The sequence below is a fragment of the Macaca thibetana genome, chromosome 12 (assembly GCF_024542745.1).
Source record: "Macaca thibetana thibetana isolate TM-01 chromosome 12, ASM2454274v1, whole genome shotgun sequence".
In the NCBI taxonomy this organism is placed as follows: domain Eukaryota; kingdom Metazoa; phylum Chordata; class Mammalia; order Primates; family Cercopithecidae; genus Macaca; species Macaca thibetana.
This window is the reverse complement of record NC_065589.1, coordinates 76,457,469-76,483,046: the sequence shown is the minus strand read 5'-3', so window position 1 is coordinate 76,483,046 and position 25,578 is coordinate 76,457,469. Positions and strand designations below refer to the sequence as shown.

At 34.9% G+C, this 25,578-nt stretch overlaps 1 protein-coding gene across 1 annotated transcript in view; it reads right to left on the bottom strand.

Annotated features, from left to right (window-relative positions):
* Positions 1–894: 894 nt before the first annotated feature.
* SCN7A (sodium voltage-gated channel alpha subunit 7) overlaps positions 895–25,578 on the bottom strand; it is a 101,903-nt gene continuing 77,219 nt past the window's right edge. Inside the window, exons 18-25 of the mRNA XM_050752824.1 lie at positions 19,847–20,020; positions 17,760–17,867; positions 13,384–13,662; positions 10,429–10,482; positions 9,916–10,053; positions 7,577–7,681; positions 7,025–7,295; positions 895–3,965 (exon numbers count right to left, since the gene is read on the bottom strand). Coding sequence (XP_050608781.1) covers positions 2,899–3,965; positions 7,025–7,295; positions 7,577–7,681; positions 9,916–10,053; positions 10,429–10,482; positions 13,384–13,662; positions 17,760–17,867; positions 19,847–20,020 — 2,196 coding nt within the window. The 3' untranslated portion in view covers positions 895–2,898. The remainder of the gene's footprint in view (positions 3,966–7,024; positions 7,296–7,576; positions 7,682–9,915; positions 10,054–10,428; positions 10,483–13,383; positions 13,663–17,759; positions 17,868–19,846; positions 20,021–25,578) is intronic.

Below are 25,578 nucleotides of genomic sequence, written 5' to 3'. Positions count from 1 at the left end.
ACTCATAGTATAAAAATTATCACATATTAGGATAACCAGCTGCATAGTTATGTTTCCCCTCAGTAGTCAGTAAGCTCTTCAGTCTCAGATATATCTTTATCTGAATAGGATCTGAGTTTACCTTTAGTATTCAGCATTCACAAAATGTTGAATTTTTCAACTTCTGTAATTTTCTCGCTCGTGACGTCCCTTTTTTCAGGGAATGTCTCTACTTTTAAAATTCCCTCCACTAAATGGGGAAAGTGGGACAGAGGGAGATGGAGAGAGAGAGAGAGAGCGAGAGTGAGTGTGAGAGAAAACATATCAAGGTTCTGTAACTGGACCTGGTTTAGAGTCCTGGCCGTTTTACTTATAAGGTCTCTGCCATATAAAAACTTCATGACCTTTCTAAACCTAACTTTTTTCACTCATGAACTAAGAGTGATCACTTCTTCATGCATGATAAATACATAGGATAAGGCTGGGCATAGGAGTGTGCTCAATAAATGGTAGCTGTTACCATTATCTTTAAAACAATTTCAAGTGTATTATATCTATTAATGAAGCACAATAAAATTTTTGAAGATGCAGAAATTGATAAATAGTAGTGTACCAATAAATTTAATTTCAGTATTTTCTTCCAGAAAGCAAATTCTAATAATACGAAAATACATCTAGTAAAATTATCATTATAATTTTGATAGAAGAGTTATCTTTTTATATCTTGTTAATGTGTAGGGGCCTCTGGTAAGCTTACTAAAATTTGTTTTACAAAATTATGTGATCTAAAGAGAGCACAACTGTTTCCAGTTTTAAGCCTGAATTAACAAACTTTAATGTAAAGCTTATTTTTAAAAAGTATACTACACAAAGTTGCCAACATGATTTATCAAATTAAGAACAAACATAGCTTAATGTGGTTTACAAGTTACATTTATTATTTTCTATAGTATCTAAAAAGTAACATATTGTTAAGACTTTGTTAAAAATAACTCTTTACACAGCTTTTGGAAGCTAACTGGCAAACAAGGTTTACAAGTAAAAGACATACTTTTCAAACCAAAATCAGTTTGTTGTCTTTATGCAATCTACAGAAGCAAGTTATGATTCAGTTTAAGTATCTGAAGCAGTTTCCACAGTAAAGGATTCCCAAGAAATAGAAAACAGAGAAGCTTAGATGAAGCACCAACTGTCACATTTTCACCAAGTCAACACTGGTTCCTCACTGGTCCCCATAACATGACAGAGAGCAGAGGGAGAAAGGGAAGGAACACTTAGAGAGGAAAAAAACACCCTGAAATTACATTCATTTAGGGCATCCCCTAAAGGCATCTTGGTTAGGTTATTCAATTTCTGAGGGGCAAAAAAAGATTATAATAATTAAGGCTTGAGATCATGCATTCAGAATAAAATACAATTACTGATCCATAAATTATATGGAATGTTACATAACATACTTAAAGGATGATATTTAAATCAATAACATAAATTTTCTTTCTGAATCTTTTAGGACTTAGCAGGCTCACTGAAATCAATCTTCATACAGTCGGAATAACTTGCAGAATCTCAAACTACATGGAAGTAAATGACTATATTTATATGAATAAGTCAAAGGACAACTATTTATGTCTATATTTAAAAAATAATTTCAATAGTGAGAACTAATGTTTAGGATTTTACAGTTCTTTGAATATAAAACATTTTATAGAGTATTGATGTATATGATAAGATTAAAAACATTGAAAATGTAAATATATAAGGGAAAACTCACTTGTACATACTAATGTTATAAAACAACAACAAATTTAAACTTTTATCTCCTAATTCATAGTTCCCATAGTTTGAGTGACCATTGTCTTTCTCTAAGTTATAAAGAATTATAACGTACGGTAAAAAGTACCTTAAAGTTGCCACAACTTCCCAGTTAAGGGTCAAGACACTGTGAGAATCCCTGTACATAATGGTAGCTCTCAACTCTTCTAATTCATGTTTAAACATACATTTGTCAGATCTTATATATTTAATGTTACATTAGAAATAACTGGTAAAAATACATCAATTTCATAATAAGGTAAAGCTTGAGTCTATTAACATATTATCTATTACATCATTTTAGTAAATGTATACTTTTTTAAAAAATAGGTGGAAATGAGAAGAAAATGCAAAAAAATGTAGGCCTTAACTCTCCTTTATGCTTCCTGTTTCATGAATCTGCCCTGTTCGAGAGCCAGAGCTTAGGTGGAACTAGCCAGAGATGAGAAACCAGGAGCTCGAGCACAATGAAATCCTATTCATTCCCCGTTCCAAAATGAAAAGAAAACAAGAACATACAAAAATAAACATAGAGCTCCAACCAATCTTTTTCAAATGCAGTTTTAATCAGCCCAAGAATCTCTGAGGCTGATCTCAAAGGCACTTTCTAAAGAACTGCTCTCTCCTTTCTTCCAATTGACATTTGTCTAGGCAAGTTGATGATTTAATAGCCAGTAGCATTTCACCATCCCACATCAGGAAAGTATTTGCTTACCTGTGAGTCTTAATAGTGGTGACTTGAAGCCCATTAAATTATACATAAAATATACAAGAAAGCCCCTGCTGCTGCTGATCTCTATCACCACTTCCCTTCATTCCCTAGAAGGCACACATCATATAAGCCATGTAGAGAAAACAAACATGAGATTGTCAAATGGCCACTTTAACCCACTTTAAACTCACTGCAGCAATATTAAGGGTTCTCTGGACTTGTTAGATATAATGCTAAAAAGTGAATTGGCATGAAGTCTTGTGAATATAAGCTTAATTACCACGGGTTGTAAAGAATTGATTATTATCTCTACTTTTTCTGATCTTTTATTCCTGGCTTAGGCTTTCAACATTTTCAGATATGTGAAGAAATATGCAAAGAGGTGGTAAGTGGGATTAGATCTGGCTTTGAATAGGTGACTTTTCCTTAGCTTTGTCAAAATAGGCACCTTCTTTAGTAGCGTGAACATCTCTATCATCATCTATCATATGAATGTGTGATGTATTTTTGTCATTTCGCCTCAAGCGGTAATTTTTATAAGCACGTTGAATGATGGTTGCTGAAACTGCCTCTTGTTTTCGTTTCAAAGTAGTCGTAATTGGCTCACATGTGATCTTAAAAGGGTTGGCTAACAAAAACCCTGATTCTATTTCTGAAAGAAGTTTCTCCATCCTCACATCTTGACCCATAACTCTCTTTGTAAAAGCAAGTAGGATATCGAGGCAATGAATTCTGTCCCCAACAGCCATGGGGAGGTCCAAAGCAATGAGCTGGCCCTTGTTTGGTTTTGCCATGAAAAGAGGAGGATCAAGAGCAGCTGCAAAATCTGAAAGCTTGCTAGAGTCTATGTACTGGGTCCTATCAGGATCAAACCTTTTCCATACCTGAAAGAATTTCCTAAAATCATCTTCACTCAAGGTCTTGTTTTTCTTCTTAGAAGCAATATTTAAAAACTCCATGACAACAACAATATACATATTTACAATGATCAGCCATGATATGAGGATATAACTGACAAAATAAAAAATCCCAACAGAGGGGTTCCCACAATCTCCTCTAACTTGAGTCCCAGGGTTAATTTTATCAGGATCACAGTCAGACCATTTACTGTTGAAAATTGCATCAAGCATCCCATCCCAACCAGCAAATATTGCAACTTGAAAAAGACAGAGCATACTGCTGCCAAAGGTTTCAAAATTAGACACATCATTAATTCCAGCTTCTTTTTTAACATAGGCAAAATTGTACATTCCAAATATGGCATAGATGAACATGACCAGGAAGATGAGAAGAATGATGTTCAATAATGCCGGGAGGGACAACATCAAAGGAAGCATCAGATTATGAAACACCTTTGGTCCTTTTCCAAGACGCAGCATGTGAATGATCCGTGAGAGAAGTATCAGTTGCACAAATGAAGGAGACACAAGGTAGGATCCTACTGTCATAGGCAGACATAGTCCTGGGGGTGGGAAAAGATAAAGCAGGCTATACAATTATTCAAACACAATTGTATTTTGAGGACTATAAATTATTTTACACTTAATCGTTTTTCCCTATATTTTATTAATCCTTTATTGATCCCTTCCATTTTACTAATCATTCTCATTTAACAGTTAGTATGTTGAAAGTTTGGGTCGGCCAAACACCAACTGTATCAATGCTTATGGTATCTAGCTAAATTTGGAAGATTATTTTTCTGTAACATAATCTAAGAGTAGCACAGATCAAGCAGTTGTGGAATTACAGATGACCTGATTCTGTAATGTAGGACAATAGTCATAATTTTTTATTGCTATTGGATCAAGAAATTTTTTATTGCTATTGGATCAAGAAATTGGATCATAAATTTTTATTGCTATTGGATCAAAAATATGCAACTTTTATTGAATGCCCAATAAATATATCACATCAATATGCAAAGATGAATGACATGATTTCTGTCTTCGGGAACCTTATAAGTTAGAAACTAGTGATAGACATTTAAAATAATTATAAGGCAGAAAGACCTAATTGGTAAATATAATTACAGAAATGTCTGGCATTTCATGATTCATAGATTATAATTTAATTTCTTTATTTCATAAATAGTACTGGGGCTCCAGGAACTTTAAATATGAGTTGAATAAATAAGTCTTTCTTTTTTAGAACTTTTTTGTAACTGAGGTAGTTAGATGAGGGAAGTATGGCAGTGATTAACACAAGAACTATCAAACAAGTTAAAATTATAATTACATTAAAGACATGTTCTCTGGAAGTATTAGAGAGAATGTAGTTTATTTTGAGTTGAGAAGGTAGTGGAAGGAAGAATCCCAAGAGACTTCTAAGTGATACGGGAGGTTTGTTGAATCTGGAGGAATCATGTCTCACATTTCTGTTAAACTTGGTCTCTGTCTAAGATAACATTTCTCGCTGATGTTCTATCCTATCAATACCCTATCTCTATAGTGCTTTAGTGAATCTTCTACTCTGACCTAAATTCTCATTTCCCTTCAACCTTCCAAATTCTTTCATTATGATGGAAGTATCACTAAATTGTGAATTAATTCCTCTGCATTCTCATCACTAATTTTTTAACCCAATCTCTTTTTTTTTAGGGGGGGGAGGTTCTTTTTTTAAATTTTGTTTTTCTTTATTTCTTCTTAAAAAAACCACCAGGATACATGTGCAGAACATACAGGTTTGTTACACAGTGATACATGTGCCATGGTGGTTTGCTGCACCTATGGACCAGTCCTCTAAGTTCCTTCCCCTCATGCCCCACCCTCCAACAGGCCCTGGTGTGTGTTGTTCCCCTCTCAGTGTCCATGTGTTCTCATTGTCCAACTCCCACTTATAAGTAAGAATATGTAGTGTTTGGATTTCTGTTCCTGTTTCAGTTTGCAGAGGATGATGGCTAAATCTGGCTCTATCTTGAAGCCTCTATTTCCCTTGCAACCCTCTCAAATACAGGGAGCTCATTCTTCCCCACTCCACTTTCCTCAGATTAGAAAGAAAAAATATATATCTTTCTTTCTTTTCAATATGATTTCTGGTCACTTTTCCTTCCTATTATCTTTATAAAGAAAGAGATTTTTGACACTGTGGGTCATGCCATTCAGCTATATCATTTTCTACCATTCATTGGCTCTATAGTCTACTCATTCTTCATTCATATTCATTGAATACTTCAATAATTGACTCAATCTCTCTCATTTCACCTTAGCATCTACCATCAACAATCCATTTAAAAGCTACTTTCTGTCTTTGGTCTTCTCAAGTTATTATATTCTTCTCCATGATTTTACAAAACCACACTTACAATCACATTTTGGACCCAGGATACCTTGCCTTCTGAAATTTCAAATTCAAACTGCTTTCTCTCTGACTGCAATTGCTTTTTGTTCCAGTTCTCTGATGAAGTCCCCTTCAGTCTTACAGGACTCTAATTCCATCCTTCCTCTGCCTTCCTCCTATCAGCTCCCTCCTGTCTTCACATACTTTTCTATCAGTTTTTCTGATAGTTTCTTCTTTTCTGAAACTTATGGTTTTTTTCAGTAGTTTTAGTTGCATTGTTTCCACTATCAACTGAATGAGTGAATATTTGGAAGCACATCTGGGCAAACAGTTTATCTACATTTTCTACTACTCAATACATAGAATAGTGCTTGATGCAGTAAACCTAAATATTGTTCCTACTCTCATGGAACTTACATCATAATATGTGTGTTACGGGGAAGCAGACAAACTTCTCTCTGCCCAAAACTCTTTGACACTAAATTCTTTGCTTGGCTATCTCCTTATCTGAAAAGTCTCTAATTAGATTTCACGTCTTCCATAAAGTTTTCTCCGACCTCTACTCACTGATTAGGTGACCTCCTTCTGCTATGCTGCTGCAGCACCCTGTGCCTTCCCTACCATAACCTTAATAGCACATATTAAAATGTACTGTTTAATTATCTATATCCTTTAATAGACTGTAAACTATGTATACACAGAAATTATACCTATCTTGTTTACTACTGAATTTTTTGCATATAATACAGCCTTTATTCACAAAGAGAATTATCAAGTATATTTATTAAATAAGAGAGAGATCTCCAAAGTAAGAGAAAACAAGCAACAAATTTATTAAAGCCTGAAACTCTAGTATTGTATAAGTTATAAATAGTTTTAGAGATTAGAGAGAAGGAAATAATAGCAGACTTGAAAGGTTACATCATTCTAAGGCATAAAGATCTTTCTAGCGTCATCCAGAAAATTAATGTATATTACAGAATGAAGGGGTGACTAAACATTCACCTGGAGGCTTGTGATGCAAAGTCTATGTTATTAGTCCAAGAAATATTTTTGAACATCTTATCTCTATCAGGCATGGGTGGTACATGTATGAATACAAATGTGAAGCATTCCTGTTGAAAATAAAAGAAGATCCCTATCTGTTTTGCTTATTAGGAGACTATATTTCATGAGATATTTAGTGTAAGAGCTTGCTTGAATTAATATTATTATGAATAAAAATTTGACTAAAGAAAATCTCACCTGTGATGGAGAAAATAACCACCATAAAATCAAAAATGTTCCACACAATGGTGAAATAAAAACAACGGAGAGCGATGAGCTTCAGTATACATTCCATAGTATATAGCATAATAAAAATTGAGTTAATCCAGTAGAGAGCAATGTACATTTCTAGACTCTGACCATCAGTGTCTATCATCATGGCTATTGCTTGGAAACATATAAGAACCATAACAATGACATTAAAAACTTGGCTTGTTACCAAGTCAAAAACGAATCCTTGGAGTTTGTTCTGTGGGTAAAAAAACAGGTGTAATAGTCCCATTAATAGGATACATATACATATATATGGTCTTTATACTCTACAACTTTCTTCCCAAAATAAACGAGAGTGTGAACCTAAATTTTTGTCAAACTATAACATATAGTAAAAACAAACAAACAAACAAAATGACCATGAAAAGCTTTGTTAAGGGACACAAAAATTTTGTCAAAAGCATTTGTTAAGGCTTTTAAAATAATGTATAAAAAACACCTCCATTGAAGTTTCAAAAAATCTAGACATTTTCTTACTCGTGGGCGAGGTACTGGTCTTTGAGAGTCCTCATACATTAACTTCTTCAGCCTGCAGTACTGTTTTCTCTGTTTAACTGTGATAAAGATATTTGAGCCTCCCAGGTAAAGAAAGGAAAGAAAAATATATTAAAATCACACTTAATCCAAATTTTCCCTTATATTAGTATGCATTTTAAAGACTTGGCAATTATTGATTTACTCTTCTAAAGAAAGGCTTAACTGCAGTGAACGAAATCATGTTTGAACATGTCTGACTTTCTGCCCAAAAATCCATACAAAGCACATACAGAATACACGCCGATAGTGACAGAAATTCAGTAATCTCTACGGGCACTCTCTTAGGGAAGCGTCAACTCTATTTTCACATAGGGTTGTAGAAGAGGGCAAAGGAGAAACAGCAGGGGATATCTGGAAATATTTACTAAGAAAGGTTGAGTTCAACAGCTAAAGGAAAAGTTGATTTGTATCTTTTAATAAGCAGAAATAAACAGAAATGATCATATGTGATCATTTTTATATGACTGTATATTGCTTTATTTTTCAAATACTATCAGAAGATTTTTTTTACTATTATTCCAAAAGTACCTTGTGCTTGCTTCTTCATAGCACGTTTGAGGACTTACTAATTTTTGTGTTTATAATGCTAATTTCAGTATCTTATGTAATACATGTGAAGTGAATAATATCATGTCCTAGGAATTAGGAATTGTTACTGCTCTAAATCAGGACCTGCTCGCTTAAATTGATGGTAAACACCAATTCGAAGCCTAGAAGCAAATCTTAGTATGTTATCCTGCAGGGTTGATATTCGTAGAAAGCTGAAGCATCCAATCAAAATCACATTTGATCACTCGGCTGTCTACTCCTATTTCACTGGTGGAGACTCAAGAGTGATATACAGTAGTCCCCCCTTATCTGAAGTCTCACTTTCCACAGAGTCAGTTAGCCATGGTCAACCACAGTTGGAAATTATTGCATGAAAAAATACTAAAAATAAATAGTTAATACATTTTAAATTTCATGTGGGTCTGAGTTGTGTGATGAAATCTTGTGCCATCCTGCTCTGTGGAGATTGGAATGTGAATCATCCCTTTGTCCAGCATATCCACTCAGTCTATGCCACCCACACATTAGTCACTTTGCAGGTATCTCTGTTATCGCAGCGATTGTGTTCAAATAATCCTTATTTTAATTAATAATAACCCCTAAAATGTAAGAGAAGTGATGCTGGCATTCGAATATGCCAAAAGGAAGCTGCAAAGTGCTTCCTTTAAGAGAAAAGGTGAAAGTGCTTGACTTAAGGAAAGAAAAAATATACATATATGCTGAGGCTGCCAAATCTATGGTATGAATGAATCTTCTGTCCAGGAAATTGTGAAGAATGAAAAATAAATGTATGCTTGATTTGCTGTTATACTTCAAACTGCAAATGGCCACAGTGCATGATAAGCCTTAGTCATGGAAAAGCCATCTTAACGTGAACAGAAACATGTTTTGATTTACAGCAACAGGTTAGGTACTACCCTGCAGTTTCAGACATCCACTGGAGGTGTTGGAACAAAGTCCCCATGGATAAGGAGGGTCTACTGTACCAGATTTTACACATGGCTAAAGTTTGATTACATGGCTGAAGATAAAATTTCAAAATTAAACTATTCTTTCCTTTGACTTTTTTGAAAGGCTTCCCAAAAGAGATTAGGTGCCTGTGTAAAACAACTCGACTTACATGTCTTTTTAGTCGTTTGCATTTGTGGAGGCCCTGAAGGAAGTCGCTTTTTAGAAATGGTATGAAACAGTAGTTACTCAATTCTGTCTCTGAACTCTGTCTTATCGGGTTCAAGCACTCCTATTTAGGCCACCCAATTAGGATTTATGACTCTCTCTACTTCTAGCAGAAAGAACTACTCTAACTTAGAAAGATGTCCATGCTGGCTGACTCCGAAGGCTTTAAATATAACAGTGAGTAAAAGAGTGCTTTTTTTTCTGGAACTCTTCACATATTTGTTAAGATAGAAAATTTTACTTACAGTATTTATTTTTCAGTACATCACAATTTTCAAAACACTTGTAATTTTTACACAGACACTTATAATTTTTAACTTTTAAACTTGACTGTGTAGTACATATTTTGGATTTAAAAGTCAATGTAAAGATGAACATTTTGGCAATGTTCATCAAAGTGCAGGAACATTAATCATGATTTTTTAAGATACATGTCAAATAAAAATGACATTAAGCTGAATCCAAAGCCAATTATTTGAAGCAGGGCATTTATATATTTATGTATATGCCTGATTTCCTCAGACATTGGATAAACAAATAATATTTATACTTATCTTTATTTTATGCCTGTTGAAATTATCAATAATAACACTAATCAGCATACTCAGAGGGAGAAATACTCCAAATATAATAAAGTTGATAAAGTAACAATACATGTAGATGTTGACTTCAAAATGAGGCTGTATATTTACCTAGAAGTTTAAAATAAGCAAATTATTGATATCGGCTTTTTAAAACAAGTTTTATAAAACAATTTATGACAAGAAAACCCAACAATGAAACTGTTTTCTTTTTGCTCTTTGGCAAAAGGATATCATTGCTTTGTATGAATGTTAAAGTTCATTTCATTCATTTAACCATTGTTGCAAAATCTGGTAACCTTTCAAATGAGCCTATGGGACCTCAATCATTGTATATAATAACTCTAGAAGAATTTCACTGCCAATGAAATATCCAATCTGAAAAGCGTTTAATTTCTATTCATTATTACTGGTGTCCTGTGCTCAAATTGCAAAAATGAGTTTGCTTGTATCCTAACAATGACTTTAAAATGACATTATACTTACAGCAACAGAATCAATTGCTGAATTCATAATAGTGATCCATCCATTAAATGTTGCCTGTAAAAATGACATGCATTTAAAATTTATGCTTCCTGGCAAATAAAAAGTAAAATCTCAATCTGTTATTAGTGCACTGAAACATTTGGCATAGGTTTGCCACACTTCCATATACTGTGTAATTGGGATTCTCAACATTTTCATTATTATATTGTCTGTTAACAACTATTTCAAGTACTTAGTTTATTTGTAGTTAGTAACAAAATATTTTAAGATAGTATGACTAGAAAAAGATAAATAGAGAAACAAATATATAAATGGTAAATAAATACATGCGGCCATGTGTCATGGTGACTTGTAGTTGCTATACATTTTCTTTTCTGTGAGAGACATAAGAGGAATTGTTCAACTCTTCACATCTGCTAGATACTGAGTCACTGAGTAGCAGTTCCTCAAAATGCTACTAAAAAGTAGCAACTTGGATTGGACCAAATAATTATTACCTGTGATGGTTAATACTGACTGTCAACTTGATTGGATTGAAGGATGCAAAGTATTGATCCTGGGCATGTCTGTGAGGGTGTTGCCAAAGGAGATTAACATTTGAGTCAATGGGCTGGGAAAGGCAGACCCACCCTTAATCTGGTGGACACAATCTAATCAGCTGTCAGCAAATATAAAGCAGGCAGGAAAATGTGAAAAGACGAGACTGGCCTAGCCTCCCAGCCTATATTTTTCTCCCATGCTGGATGCTTCCTGCCCTCAAACATTGGACTCCAAATTCTCCAGTTTTGAGGCTGGGACTGGCTCTCCTTGCTCCTCAAGCTTGCAGACAGCCTATTGTGGGACCCTGTGATCATTGATCATGTAAGTTAATACTTAATATATTCCCCTTTTATATATATATGTGTGTGTGTGTATATATTCACATATATATCCTATATATACATATATATCCTATATATATATATGAAGGAAGTGGAGAAGCAAGTAAATTTAACAGAGGAAATACAGATACTGGCCCAAACTATTTTTACCACCACTGATCAAGTTATGGGATAATGTATTAGTCAGGGTTCCCTAGAGGGACAGAACTTATGGGAGAGAGATATATATATATACACACACACACAAAAAAAATATATATATATATAGAATATATATTATTATATGGGATAATATATAATATATAATGGGATAAATAATATATAATGGGATATATAATATATATTATTATATAGGATAATATATAATAGGATATATATTATATATATATAAGAAGATATATATATCCTATTAGTTCTGTCCCTCTAGGGAAACCCTGACTAATACATTACCCTATAATCTGATCGATGGTGGTAAAAATAGTGTGGGCCAGTATCTGTATTTCCTCTGTTAAATTTACTTGCATCTCCACTTCCTTCATCCAATGGGGCAGGGACAGTATTTAACTTTCATCTCTTTTTTTTTTTTTTTTTTTTTTTTTTTGAGAGAGTGTCTCACTTTGTCACCAGGTTGGAGTTCAGTGGCATGATCTCAGCTCACTGCAACCTCCACCTGCCAGGTTCAAGCAATTCTCCTGCCTCAGCCTCCCAAGTAGCTGGGACCACAGGCGTGCGCCACCACACCCAGCTAATTTTTGTATTTTTAGCAGAGATGGGGTTTCACCATGTTGGCTAGGATAGTCTTGATCTCTTGACCTCATGATCTGCCCACCTCGGCGGCCTCCCAAAGTGCTGGGATTACAGGCATGAGCCACCGCGCCTGGGCTGTCTCTTTAAATTAGCCTAGTGTTGTATGTTGCAGGAAGTCAGGGACCTCGAATGTAGGGACCGGCTAGAGTCATGGTAGAGGAACATAAATTGTGAAGATTTCGCTTTAATATGGACATTTATCAGTTCCCAAATTAATACTTTTATAATTTCTTACGCCTGTCTTACTTTAATCTCTTAATCCTGTTATCTTCGTAAGCTGAGGATGTACATCTCACTGGTACCTCAGGACCACTGTGATAATTGTGTTAACTGTACAAATTGATTGTAAAACATGTGTGTTTGAACAATATGAAATCAGTGCACTTTGAAAAAGAACAGAATAACAGCGAGTTTTAGGGAACAAGGGAAGACAACCATAAGGTCTCACTGCCTGCAGGGTTGGGCAAAAAGAGCCATATTTTTCTTCTTGCAGAGAGCCTATAAACGGATGTACAAGTAGGGAAGATATCACTAAATTCTTGTCCTAGCAAGGAATATTGATATTAATACTCTGGGAAAGGAATTCATTCCTGCGGGGAGGTCTATAAACAGCCACTCTGGGAATGTCTGTCCTATGCAGTTGAGATAAGGACTGAGATAAGCCCTGGTCTCCTGCAGTACCCTCAGGCTTACTAGGATTGGGAAACTCCATCCTGGCAAATTTTTGGTCAGACAGGTTCTCTGCTCTTGAACCCTGTTTTCTGTTAAGATGTTTATCAAGACAATATGTGCACCGCTGAACATATAGACCCTCATCAGGAGTTCTGATTTTGTCCTTGTCCTGTTTCCACAGAAGCATGTGATCTGTGTTCTGCTTTTTGCCCCTTGAAGCATGTGACCTACTCCCTGTTTGTACACCCCCTCCCCTTTTGAAATCCTTAATAAAAACATGCTGGTTTTAAGGCTCAGGTGGACACCATGGTCCTACCAATATGTGATGTCACCCCCGTCGGCCCAGCTGTAAAATTCCTCTCTTTGTACTCTTTTTCTTTATTTCTCAGCCAGCTGACATGGAAAATAGAAAGAACCTACACTGAAATATTGGGGGCGGGTTCCCCTGATAGTTGTATGTCCCATTACATTTATCTACTAATTGCTAAAATATTTTATAACCAAATGTATTAATCACCCACATTTTGTCCTTTGCATTCAACCTACAATATGGATGAATATATAATTAATAAGGAAAAGTCAAAAGTGTACTTACTACTTGAAGCAGAGAAAGGAAACCATTTCCAACATTATCAAAGTTCATTTTTGCATTTTCCCATGGCATGGATTCATTAAACAGAAGGCTTTCACACTGACTCTTATTCATGACTTCAGATGAAGGAAACCTTTCTCCACTTGTTGGGTCAATGCATTCATAGAATCTGCCAGCAAATAAGTCTACTCCCATGATACTAAAAATCAGCCAGATCATCAGGCAGACAAGAAACACATTCAAAGTAGGTAAGGTTGTTTTGATCAAAGCTCTCACAACCACCTGGCATATATAAAAAATGTAAACTTTAGATAGGAAATCTGAAACTGTTTAGTTTTTGATCAGTTTGAAAAATACTAATTGATATAATGACATATTTTTTAAAAACCTTAAAAGGCTGTATCTAAAGATTTAACAGCCCACTTGCTGGTACTGGAATAACCTAAATAGCAATTCAATTTTTATTTAGAAAATACAATCAAATCAGGCCAGGCATGGTGGCTCATGCCTGTAATCCCAGCACTTTGGGAGGCCGAAGCGGGTGGATCACCATGTCAGGAGATCGAGATCATCCTGGCTAACATGGTGAAACCCCTTCTCTACTTAAACTACAAAAAATTAGCCGGGCGTGGTGGCGGGTGCCTATAGTCCCAGTTACTTGGAAGGCTGAGGCAGGAGAATCATTTGAACCCAGGAGGCGGAGCTTGCAGTGAGCAGAGATAGTGCCACTGAACTCCAGCCTGGGCGACAGAGCCAGACTCCATCCAAAAAAAAAAAAGAAAATACATTCAAATCCAGATATTCTTAAAATGTTTGTGCTAAAAAAATCATTAAATGACAATAGAGCTTATTAGTACAAATACTAGAAAAATAATTATTTTGCTGACTCAATATGTGTGTGTGTGTGTATATATATGCTTATTGATTTCCTGTATTGTGCCAGAAATGATCATTCAAGATAATTGAACCCATGTGTATGTATGAGGTTATCTTAAAATATATATATTATACATTTTAAGTGAAATAGAATATGTGAAAGAGTAGTCAGGGGAATCGGAAGACCAATAGATTGTACTGTCAATGAAGCCAAGGGAAGAGATTGCTTCAGGAAACTAAACGGGTTGCTGTACTTCACAAAGATTCAATCATCACTGAACCATTTGGTGTCACTGGTGAATCACTCCAGAGTAGGAAGCTTGGGAGATGAATCCACCACCTAAACTTGAATACCAGCAATAATCTATAATCACTGTCATTATTTCCTCAACTGACCTCACTCTTTAAAATTCAATTCAGAATTGTATTCTTATTACTCCACTGAAGCTGCTAAGGCAAATGCAAATCAGTTGCTATATCTAATATAACAATATGTTTTACTATTTCTGCTACTTATTTTTCTCTTAGCTTCTTTTTGTTTGTGTGTGTGTGTGTGTGTGTGTGTGTGTGTGTGTGTGTTTTGTTTTTTGTTTTTTTAGTAGATATAGGGTTTCACCATGTTGGTCAGGCTGGTCTTGAACTCCTGACCTCAGGTGATCCACCCACTTTGGCCTCCCAAAGTGATGGGATTACAGGCGTGAACCACTGTGCCCGGCCTCTCTTTATTTTATACTTTTGCTTTCCCTTTCCTGACCTTCTTTCACTTTCTTCCTGAGGCACCATTGATTCATTTTCTACCATTCTAACCTTTCCTTCCTTCAGTCATTACTAGATACTAATACTTTGGCCTGCATATTCTTGCTGATATTCCATAGTTGTCTGTCTTTGAATTAATATTTTGGCTTTTAACTATGATTTCAGTAACACTTTTATTTCTAAAACTAGATCTTTTGTTAATACTTTTAAATATTTTGAAAGGTCCATTAATGGTTCTGCTAAAGAAAAATGCTATGTCTTAGAAAATCTACATATAGTGAATAAAAAGAGTGGATATAGTTGACACATATATTTGAAAAGTAGACAGCACCTAAGATCTTAAACTTATTAAAAACATAAATCATTAATTTTATAAGCATGTAGCTTCCTAATATACTCAATGATATACCTTCCTAATATACTCAATGATATACCTTCAGCGATAATTTACAGAACTTCCAGAGGTTGAGATGAGGCTTCAGGTCTGAACCCGACTTTGCTCTAAGCCTGGCTACTGTTTTCCTGACCTTGAATTGTCCACAGCCTTGTCTCATTGCCATTCTAATGAATGTACAGCATTAAATAGTACAGGGCCTAATTTCTGACAGAGTCAGTCTCCCTGGCAAATCTCTTCCTGCTTTTCTCTAAATTGGGGCAGACAACTTGCTGATTGTGTTACTTTTTTTTCCTCCCTATATGTCTAAACTTATTAGGAAAAAGAATTGGTATTATCTCGTTTTTTGAAAATAAAAAAGAGTTTGTTTATTTTAGCTACATACTTACTTAGGGGTATGTGTGTGTGTGTGTATTTTGAGTAATTGGCCCTCTGTAGTTTACATGTTAGAATATTCTATAATGTTTTCCTATCACTGAACAGTATTTATACTGGAAAGGTGGCTGTCTTTTTTTTTTTTTTTTTTTTTTTTTTTTGAGACAGTCTCACTCGTCACTCAGTCTGGAGTGCAGTGGAGCCATGTCGGCTCACTGCAGCCTTGACCTCCCAGGCTCAGGTGACCCTCTCACTTCACCTCACCTCAGCATCTCAAGTAGCTGGGACTACAGGTGCATACACCACACCTGGCTATTTTGTATTTTTTGTAGAGACAGGGTCTTACTGTGTTACCCAGGCTGGTCTCAAACTCCTGAGCTCAAGCGATCTGTTCGTCTTGGTCTCCCAAACTGCTAGGATTACAGGTGTAAGCCACTGTGCCCAGGCTGCTTTGCCATTTTAACTTCAACCTTATCGAACCATTCAACCACCTTATTTTCAGCTTATTTTCCACCTTATTTTGGTTTAAAAGCACTGGGGAATATCACCACCTTGTGGATCTTCATGATATGGTTAATGAAGTCTGTTTCTTAAGTTATTATATGTTACAATTACTATTTTAGATTTTTTGTTTCTGAAGTGTATAATTAGGATTTTGCCACATTTGGAATTTTTATGTATTTACCACATAATCAAAATATTAATGTCCCAACACAAATAAATCAAATGTATTTAACAAACACATCAGGCCTAAGCACTATTATTATGAGTCAATGACACATTTGTATGAATTACAAGAATATTATCAGGAATTATGGACTAAGTATATATACACAAATATAATTAATGTACTTAAGTACTTTATACAATCATATAAAAGTGAAATTATTAAAATTTCTGAAATTATTTTTTAAATAAAATACATATTTTTAATTACTTATATTTCTGTTTGTATGTATAATAACCACTCAAATTTTGAGAGAAAAATAAACATTCGCTTTTTACCAAGTGGAAAGAGTTTAAGTGTTATGGTTTCTTAATCAATAACAGTTTAAATGTAATATATAATGTTTAAAATACAGAGATAAAGGTTAAACGTTAATAATTTTCTCACTAGGTTCTACCATAGCAATGAATATGTGATATGAGGTAGTAAAGTGGTAGACTGGTATAAAAAAATCTATGTAAATAAAAATGCAAAAATACATAAAGGTATTATAAAATAAAATAAAAGGTACATTTGAATGTGTTCTGTCATTTCTGTATACAATGGGTCACTGTATAGCTACATACTTATACTACTTGTGGTGGTCAGCGACTCCATTTTTTTTCTATTAGGTCGAGCATTATGCGATTTCCATTTCAGGTACAAAAGATTGAACACCGGCCATTTTATAATATTCAATCTATTTTCTTTACATTGTTCAGACACTGGCCATTTTATAATATTCAATCTATTTTCTTTACATTGTTCAGAAGAGGTTTAAACATGTGAGTGATGAAGACAGGACATCGCTTGTGATTGTGACATTTAAAAAATTAAATTTATCTTAAAATTCAAACTTTTCTTTCATTCAGTGAGTAATCACTTAGGACATACAATGTTTGTATAATTTTAAAGTTTGTTAACTAATCCAAGTTTCATTTTCTAACAATTGTATTTTTAAAATGGAGACAATTTCATTAATATGCATATGTATATGGGGTAGAAATATACTTTTAAAACTATATTTTCTCTCTCAAATACTAGTTTCTTTTACTTGTCTGTGTTGGTTTTTATACTTTATGAGGAATAAGAACGTAGAATCTTAATAAACGTACCTATTCCTCTCTGTTTCTAAGCAATGAAATGTAAGGTTTTTATTGTATTAATACTGTTAAAGGTACAAATGAGAAGAAAACAAAGCTTCCCAATTTGTGCAAATTTAGTAATTCCAAATAAAAATCTGTAGATATAGCTTAGAAACTTATCTCTTACCTTCATTCTTTCAAATTGAGATAGAACTCTGAGGGGCCGAAGGAATTTCATGGAAATAAGTGGTTTTAGTTCTTCCCGAGTTTTGCCTATTAAGCTAAGACAAAACACCTATATATATATTTTTTTAAAAAAGTGAATAGGATTCCGTATTAATATAACATGTAAAATAAAATAAACTTTGCATTTATTACAACAGATATATACAACAAAAACTTACCAGTAAATTTGTGAATTACTTTTACATATATTTCAAAATACATTAATAATCACTTACAGAAAGTTATAAGAAAATCGTTTAGTGTTAAAATCACTTTAAAAAGATAAAACTAAATTATTTTCTGGTAATAAGGAATGTATTTTAGTGAGATAAATAAAAGTTATATATTTTATACTCTTTATGATCAACTATTTATAGAGACATCTGTTTTCAGTTTGAAATTAGATTAAGAATCAGTTTCATAATTACTTGTAATACAGTGATCGTATGCAGATATTCATTAAAACAAAATAAGAAACATATTTACAAATGCATTCATATACAAATATGGTTAAGACAATATACAAGATAGGCTTTCAGAGGATAAGCATCAAAGAAGATATGAATATTGTTAAGTCAAAAGTACACACATTACAAAAAGTATAACCAGATACAAAGGTAAATTTTAAAAGTAAATATATTCAAGGTTAATAAATGTTCATAAATACTGACTAAGGTGGTAAAGCTAAGATTAACTTTTATTATATCTTCAGATTTTTCTACATTTTCAAGTCAACATTATGAAAATTTTCTTCTTTTTACCCTTTACTAAAGAGATAGCCTTGAAGTAGGCTTTGAACTTTGGGTATTATTTTCATAAGCATGAAGGAATCTGGACACAGAACAATGACTGGGAAACAAGAAGGCGAGTCGCAGGCATAGTATGGTTTGGCTAGAGCAAAAGGCTAATTTGAAAGAGTAAACTTAGGAAAGAGAGGTCAGCTATTTTAAATCATTAATTGTAGGTTGAGGAGATTCTATCATTATTTACAGAATAGAGAGCCATTCATTCATTCAACAAAAATACTGAGAACCTTCTAATATGACAGAAATTGTTCTAGGCACAGGACTTAAAGGAGGGAAGAAAACTAAGAAAAAATTCTACCCTAATGGAACTTATATGTTAGTGAGAGAAAACAGACAATAAACAAAATAAATGAACAAATGGTACAATATTAATAAGGGGTATGGAGATGAAGGAAGCAGACAAAGAGAAAGGGAGTATTGGAGTGGCTGCAGTTTAAATAGTGTTGTAAGGAAAGACCTTCAAAGGTTTCATTTTGGCTAAGGCATCAATGCCGCCAATGTTCCAGTTGGAAGGAAAAATAAGTACACAGGCACTAAGAAGAAAATAATCTTGACATATTTGAAGTGCTCCATGAAAGCTGGTGCTGATGGATCAGTAAATAGACTTGGACAGGGGAAAGGGAGCATAACAGGGAATATGTTTGGATTACACAGATACTCGCAGAGCATTGATTGCAAAGATTGTTGATTTTACCCTGAATGAGATGGGTGTTTATCATAAGGTTTCAAGAGAAGTGACATGAGCTGACTTCCATTTCACAACAGTTACTCTGGTTGCTATGTGGAAAACAGAATGAAGGTGTGCAGGGCAGAAGCAAGGACACCACTTTGGAATCTATTGTAGAGATCTAAGTGAGAAATTTGGGGAGCTTGGATCAGCCCAACACTTGTGAACATCATAAGTAGTCTAATTGTGATATATGATTTAAGAGTTAAGCCAACAAAAAAAAGACTTTAGGGTGCTGATATCATCAAGATATTATGCAACAAACTTACATGATTAGCAGTAAATTCAAGGTGATTATTGTAATAATCCAGGAATAAAGTGCGGAACTTTTAAAATTTTGGAAAGAGAAGAAAATGATAGATGTTAAATATTATGAACTAAGAAAGGTGTTATATACCAATAATGTAGATGGAGAGGGAAAGGAAAGATATAATAAACTGACAGGAAGTGAAAGAGTAAGACTGAGGAAGAAAAAGTAAATCAAATAGCCTTTTAAATTTTCTTTAAAATACGTACAATAACAACCACGAAGTCCAGCCTGTACCAGCCATTAGAGAAATAGGCTTTAAAACCATATGCCATCCATTTTAGAAGCATTTCCAGAATGAAGATGTAAGTGAAGATCATGTCAGCATATTCTAATAAAATTTTAATTGTCTTTCTCTGATCAATATATATATCTTCAAAAGCCTGTGGGTTAAAAAAAACATATGATGATTAGGTGTAGAGGTAATTTCTAAAAACTCTTTTGACATAGAAGGGAACAAAATTTCATATCTAATAGCCATATGGTGAGCACTGTCAGAGGTTGTAGGCTCCAGGGCTGGTTCACTATGCTTGTATTTATTGACATAATCCATAAGTATTATTATTTGACCCCATGCCTATGACAGACATCATTAATTGATCCCAGAACTAGTTCTTATATAGGCTGAACCTGGCTTCATAACTGTTTTAAATAGCAATCCAAAAATCCCCTCCAAAATCAGTTAATCAAACTTAAGAGATGAAACCTTTAGTAACATCTGACATGAATCTTATCTGTAATTCCAGGTAGCAATTCACAGATATATACCACTTATTCATAGAGAAACAGATATGTTTTTAAAATGTCTTTAGAAATCCATAAGGCTATCAGGTAAACCAGTTGAAATACTGAAGATTAATTAAAACTATAATTGTTTCTCCAAAGCTTCTCAGTTTTAATGTCAACCTTAATTTGACTATGGAATATGTAAAGTCTGATCATGTCATTGAAAGCAATTTCATAAATATTTTAGCACTGAAAACAGGCAGGCAGACTTTCAATATCAATATACATAAAAGGACAAAAAGTAAGCAAGGATTAAAATAGTCTCGTATAAAGAATGATGTGATTCCTTTTTTTTTTAAATTAAACTTTAAGTTCTAGGGTACATATGCACAACGTGCAGGTTTGTTACATATGTATACATGTGCCATGTTGGTGTGCTGCACCCATTAACTCATCATTTACATTAGGTATATCTCCTAATCAAGTGGGCTTCATCCCTGGGAGCAAGGATGGTTCAACATACGCAAACCAATAAACGTAATCCTGCATATAAACAGAACCAAAGACAAAAACCACATGATTATCTCAATAGATGCAGAAAAGGCCTTGACAAAATTTGACAGCTCTTCATGCTAAAAACTCTCAATAAATTTGGTATTGATGGAACGTATCTCAAAATAATAAGAGCTATTTATGACAAACCCACAGCCAATATCATACTGAATGGGCAAAAACTGGAAAAATTCCCTTTGAAAACTGGCACACGACAGGGATGCCCTCTCTCACCACTCCTGTTCAACCTAGTGTTGGAAGTTCTGGCTAGGGCAATCAGGCAAGAGAAAGAAATAAAGGGTATTCAGTTAGGAAAAGAAGAAGTCAAATTGTCCCTCTTTGCAGATGACATGATTGTATATTTAGAAAACCCCATTGCCTCAGCCCAGAATCTCCTTAAGCTGATAAGCAACTTCAGCAGTCTCAGGATACAAAATCAATGTGCAAAAATCACAAGCATTCTTATACACCAGTAACAGACAAACAGAGAGCCAAATCATGAATGAACTTCCATTCACAATAGCTTCAAAGAGAATAAAATACCTAGGAATCCAACTTACAAGGGATGTAAAGGACCTCTTCAAGGAGAACTACAAACCATGGCTCAGTGAAATAAAAGAGGACACAAACAAATGAAAGAACATACCATGCTTATGGATAGGAAGAATCAATATTGTGAAAATGGCCATACTGCCCAAGGTTATTTATAGATTCAATGCCATTCCCATCAAGCTACCAATGACTTTCTTCACAGAATTGGAAAAAACTGCTTTAAAGTTCATATGGAACCAAAAAAAGAGCTTGCATTGCCAAGACAATCCTAAGCCAAAAGAACAAAGCTGGAGGCATCATGCTACCTGACTTCAAACTATACTACAAGGCTACAGTAACCAAAACAGCATGGTGCTGGTACCAAAACAGAGATATAGACCAATGGAATAGAACAGAGCCCTCAGAAATAATACCACACATCTACAGCCATCTGGTCTTTGACAAACCTGACAAAAACAAGAAAGGGGGAAAGGATTCCCTATTTAATAAATGGTACTGAGAAAATTGGCTAGCCTAAGTAGAAAGCTGAAACTGGATCCTTTCCTTACTCCCTATACGAAAATTAATTCAAGATGGATTAGAGACTTAAATGTTAGACCTAAAACCATAAAAACCCTAGAAGAAAACCTAGGTAATACCATTCAGGACATAGGCATGGGCAAGGACTTCATGTCTAAAACATCAAAAGCAACGACAACAAAAGCCAAAATTGACAAATGGGACCTAATTAAACTAAAGAGCTTCTGCACAGCAAAAGAAACTACCATCAGAGTGAACAGGCAACCTACAGAATGGGAGAAAATCTTTGGAATCTACTCATCTGACAAAGGGCTAATATCCACAACCTATAAAGAACCCAATCAAATTTACAAGAAAAAAACAAACAACCCCATCAAAAAGTGGGCAAAGGATATGAACAGACACTTCTCCAAAGAAGACATTCATACAGCCAACAGACACCTGAAGAAATGCTCATCATCACTCGCCATCAGAGGAAATGCAAATCAAAACCACAATGAGATACCATCTCACACCAGTTAGAATGGCAATCATTAAAAAATCAGGAAACAACAGGTGCTGGAGAGGATGTGGAGAAATAGGAACACTTTTACGCTGTTGGTGGGACTGTAAACTAGTTCAACCATTGTGGAAAACAGTGTGGCAATTCCTCAAGGATCTAGAACTAGAAATACTATTTGACCCAGCCATACCATTACTGGGGATATACCCAAAGGATTATAAGTCATGCTGCTATAAAGACACATGCACACATGTTTACTGTGGCACTATTCACAATAGCAAAGACTTGGAATCAACCCAAATGTCCATCACTGACAGACTGGATTAAGAAAATGTCGCACATATACACCATGGAATACTATACAGCCATAAAAAAGGATGAGTTTGTGTCCTTTGTAGGGACATGGATGCAGCTGGAAACCATCATTCTCAGCAAACTATTGCAAGAACAGAAAACCAAATACCGCATGTTCTCACTCATAGGTGGGAACTGAACAATTAGATCACTTGGACACATGAAGGGGAGCATCATACACAGGGATAGCATTAGGAATGATGTGATTCTTGAAATGTACTGTTAAATGGAAGTAAATACAAAATAACAATAGATTTTATGACTTTTAATTGAACCAATTGTGGTATAAATGAGTCCATAAAGATTATAAACATAAAGTTCTTAAAAATTTTTTATTTCGTTACATGTATTTATTTATTATTCAATTATTCAGGTACATAATGCGAAATATAATAAAAAGATGTACAAAAGCCTCCACTTCAATTAGCATGGGCAGAGTAGATTTCACCAGACCAATGATCCTACTGCAAAGAACCAGAAAAACAGTACAAAGTTTTAAAAGCATTTGTTTTTAAAGGCATCACAGAGCTGCTGTATCAATAAAGAGCAGATGATCCCTAATTGTAGAAAGGAGAAGGTCAAGAATATGTTCAGAACAAAAATATTTAACATGTGAATTCTAATAAAAAGAAGGCTAGTATCAAATTAGGCAAGATACATAACTTAGGATAGTTCATAATAATAGAGGGATCAATACTACAAGTACATACATACTACAAGTACATACATCTGTATGTCCAAAACAATGGGTCATCAAACTATATAAAGCAAAACTGATGACACTAAAAGAAGGTTTAGAAAAAAAAGCAATCATAGTGGGATAATTTAACACATTATATCTATAGCTAACCAAAGAAAACATCTTTGCTATATCACTAAGGCTCCCATTATAGATGAGAACAATGGTAATAACAAACTACAATTGCACCTAGCTACACCATATGACACATGCTTTTCAAGTACATGTTGAACACTGTCGTAGATGGTGGAGTTGCCTACAAAGAACTCCTTTACTATCATATCTAACTATTTCACAGCAACCGAGTGTTGCTTGATAACACACAACTAAAGCCCTCTCTGGAGAATTACCTCTGCTATAGGAGAGCCACCCCGCCTGAGAGGCAATCTTTCCACTCCTAGATGGACCCAGCACAACCAACGGCTGAGTGGAATAGAGATATAAATGCCAGCTCCCTTGAGTCACTCAAGGTGAAATTGTGTGGTGCAGTTTGGGCTCCAGAGCCTCCCTACAAGATCAAGCTGAAATGAGTCTTTCTTGAGGATTATGAAGAGGCCTACAATAGGGTAGGTGTCTTTTAAAAACTCTCCTTAAGGTCTACCTCTACCTCCTCTCCTGGTCACCTGATGTATAAATAGAGTCAACTCTCTTCATTCAGTGGCCTGGGAAGTACCAAGATTGCTAAGGAAGGAGAAGGATTATGTACCAGAAAACCTGGTACCTATGCAGGACCTAGAAACATGTATTAGCAGGAAATGGAGGAGCTTTCCTGGGAGGGGATCCAGAGAGGGCTGCGTATCAGTTTCCTGTTGTGACTGTAACAGATTACCACAAATTTAGTGGCTTAAAAACAACACAACTCTATATACTCTCATTCTTGATGTCAGAAATCACTGGGCTAAAATCGAGGTGATGAGAAGGCTAGTTCCTTTTGGTGGCTGAGGAGTCTCAGTTCCTTCCTTTTTCAGCTTCTAGTGACTGCTTATACATTTTGGCCTGTAGTGCATTCTTGTGTCTTCAAAGGATGACACCCTAATCTCTGCTTCTATCCTCACATCACCTTCTTTTCTGACTCAACTCCTATAGAAACTCTTTTGCAGGAACCATTGTGATTATATTAGGCTCATCTAGATAATTCAGGATAATCTCCTTGTCTCAAGATCTTTAACTTGATCAGATCTGCGAAGACCCTTTTGCCATATAAGTTAACATTCAAAGGTTCTGGGGATTATGTCATGGACATATTTGAGGACCATTAATCAGCCTACCACAGGCTGGATCAAAGGGGATAGAATATGAAGCTGGATAAAGGGAAGAATGTGTTGGTATGGGGGTCACAGTTAACTCCAGCACCACAGGAATTAACATCATATTGATTCATTATATTGATGATATCATGTTAATTAGACCTGATGAACAAGAAATGGTAAGTTCTCTAGATGCTTTAGAGAGACATATGTGCCTCCTACTCTAAGAAAGAGATACAATGCCTGATAGGTCTCTTTAGGATTTGAAAGCAAAATTTCACACTTGCGAATATTGATCCAAAGATGCATTATCAGGTGATGCAGAAGATTGCTATTTTTCAGTAGAATCTGATGCAACAAAAGATACTAAAATAGGTTGACTATATTCTAAGCAGCCTTTCCATTTGAGCCATATGAAGATCCATGATGCTAGCAGAATCTGTGATGGAGAAAGGCATAGTATGGAGTATCTGACAAGTCCACTAGGGGGTACTTGTGTTTCCCATTCTCTCAACCTTAGGATAGGTGGATTCTGGGGTCTTTGCTCCCAGAAAGGTCATTAGGGTACATGCTATGTCTCCTACTAAAACTCAAGCTTAGATGTCATTTGCTCAATTTTTGATTTATTGTACCAGTCAACTAGTAAGAAAGAAAGAAGTTACCATACCAGCAAGGATAATTGACCCTGATCATTATGAGCAAGTGAGATGCTGTAACAAAGTAAGAGGAAGAAGAAATACAAAAGTAACA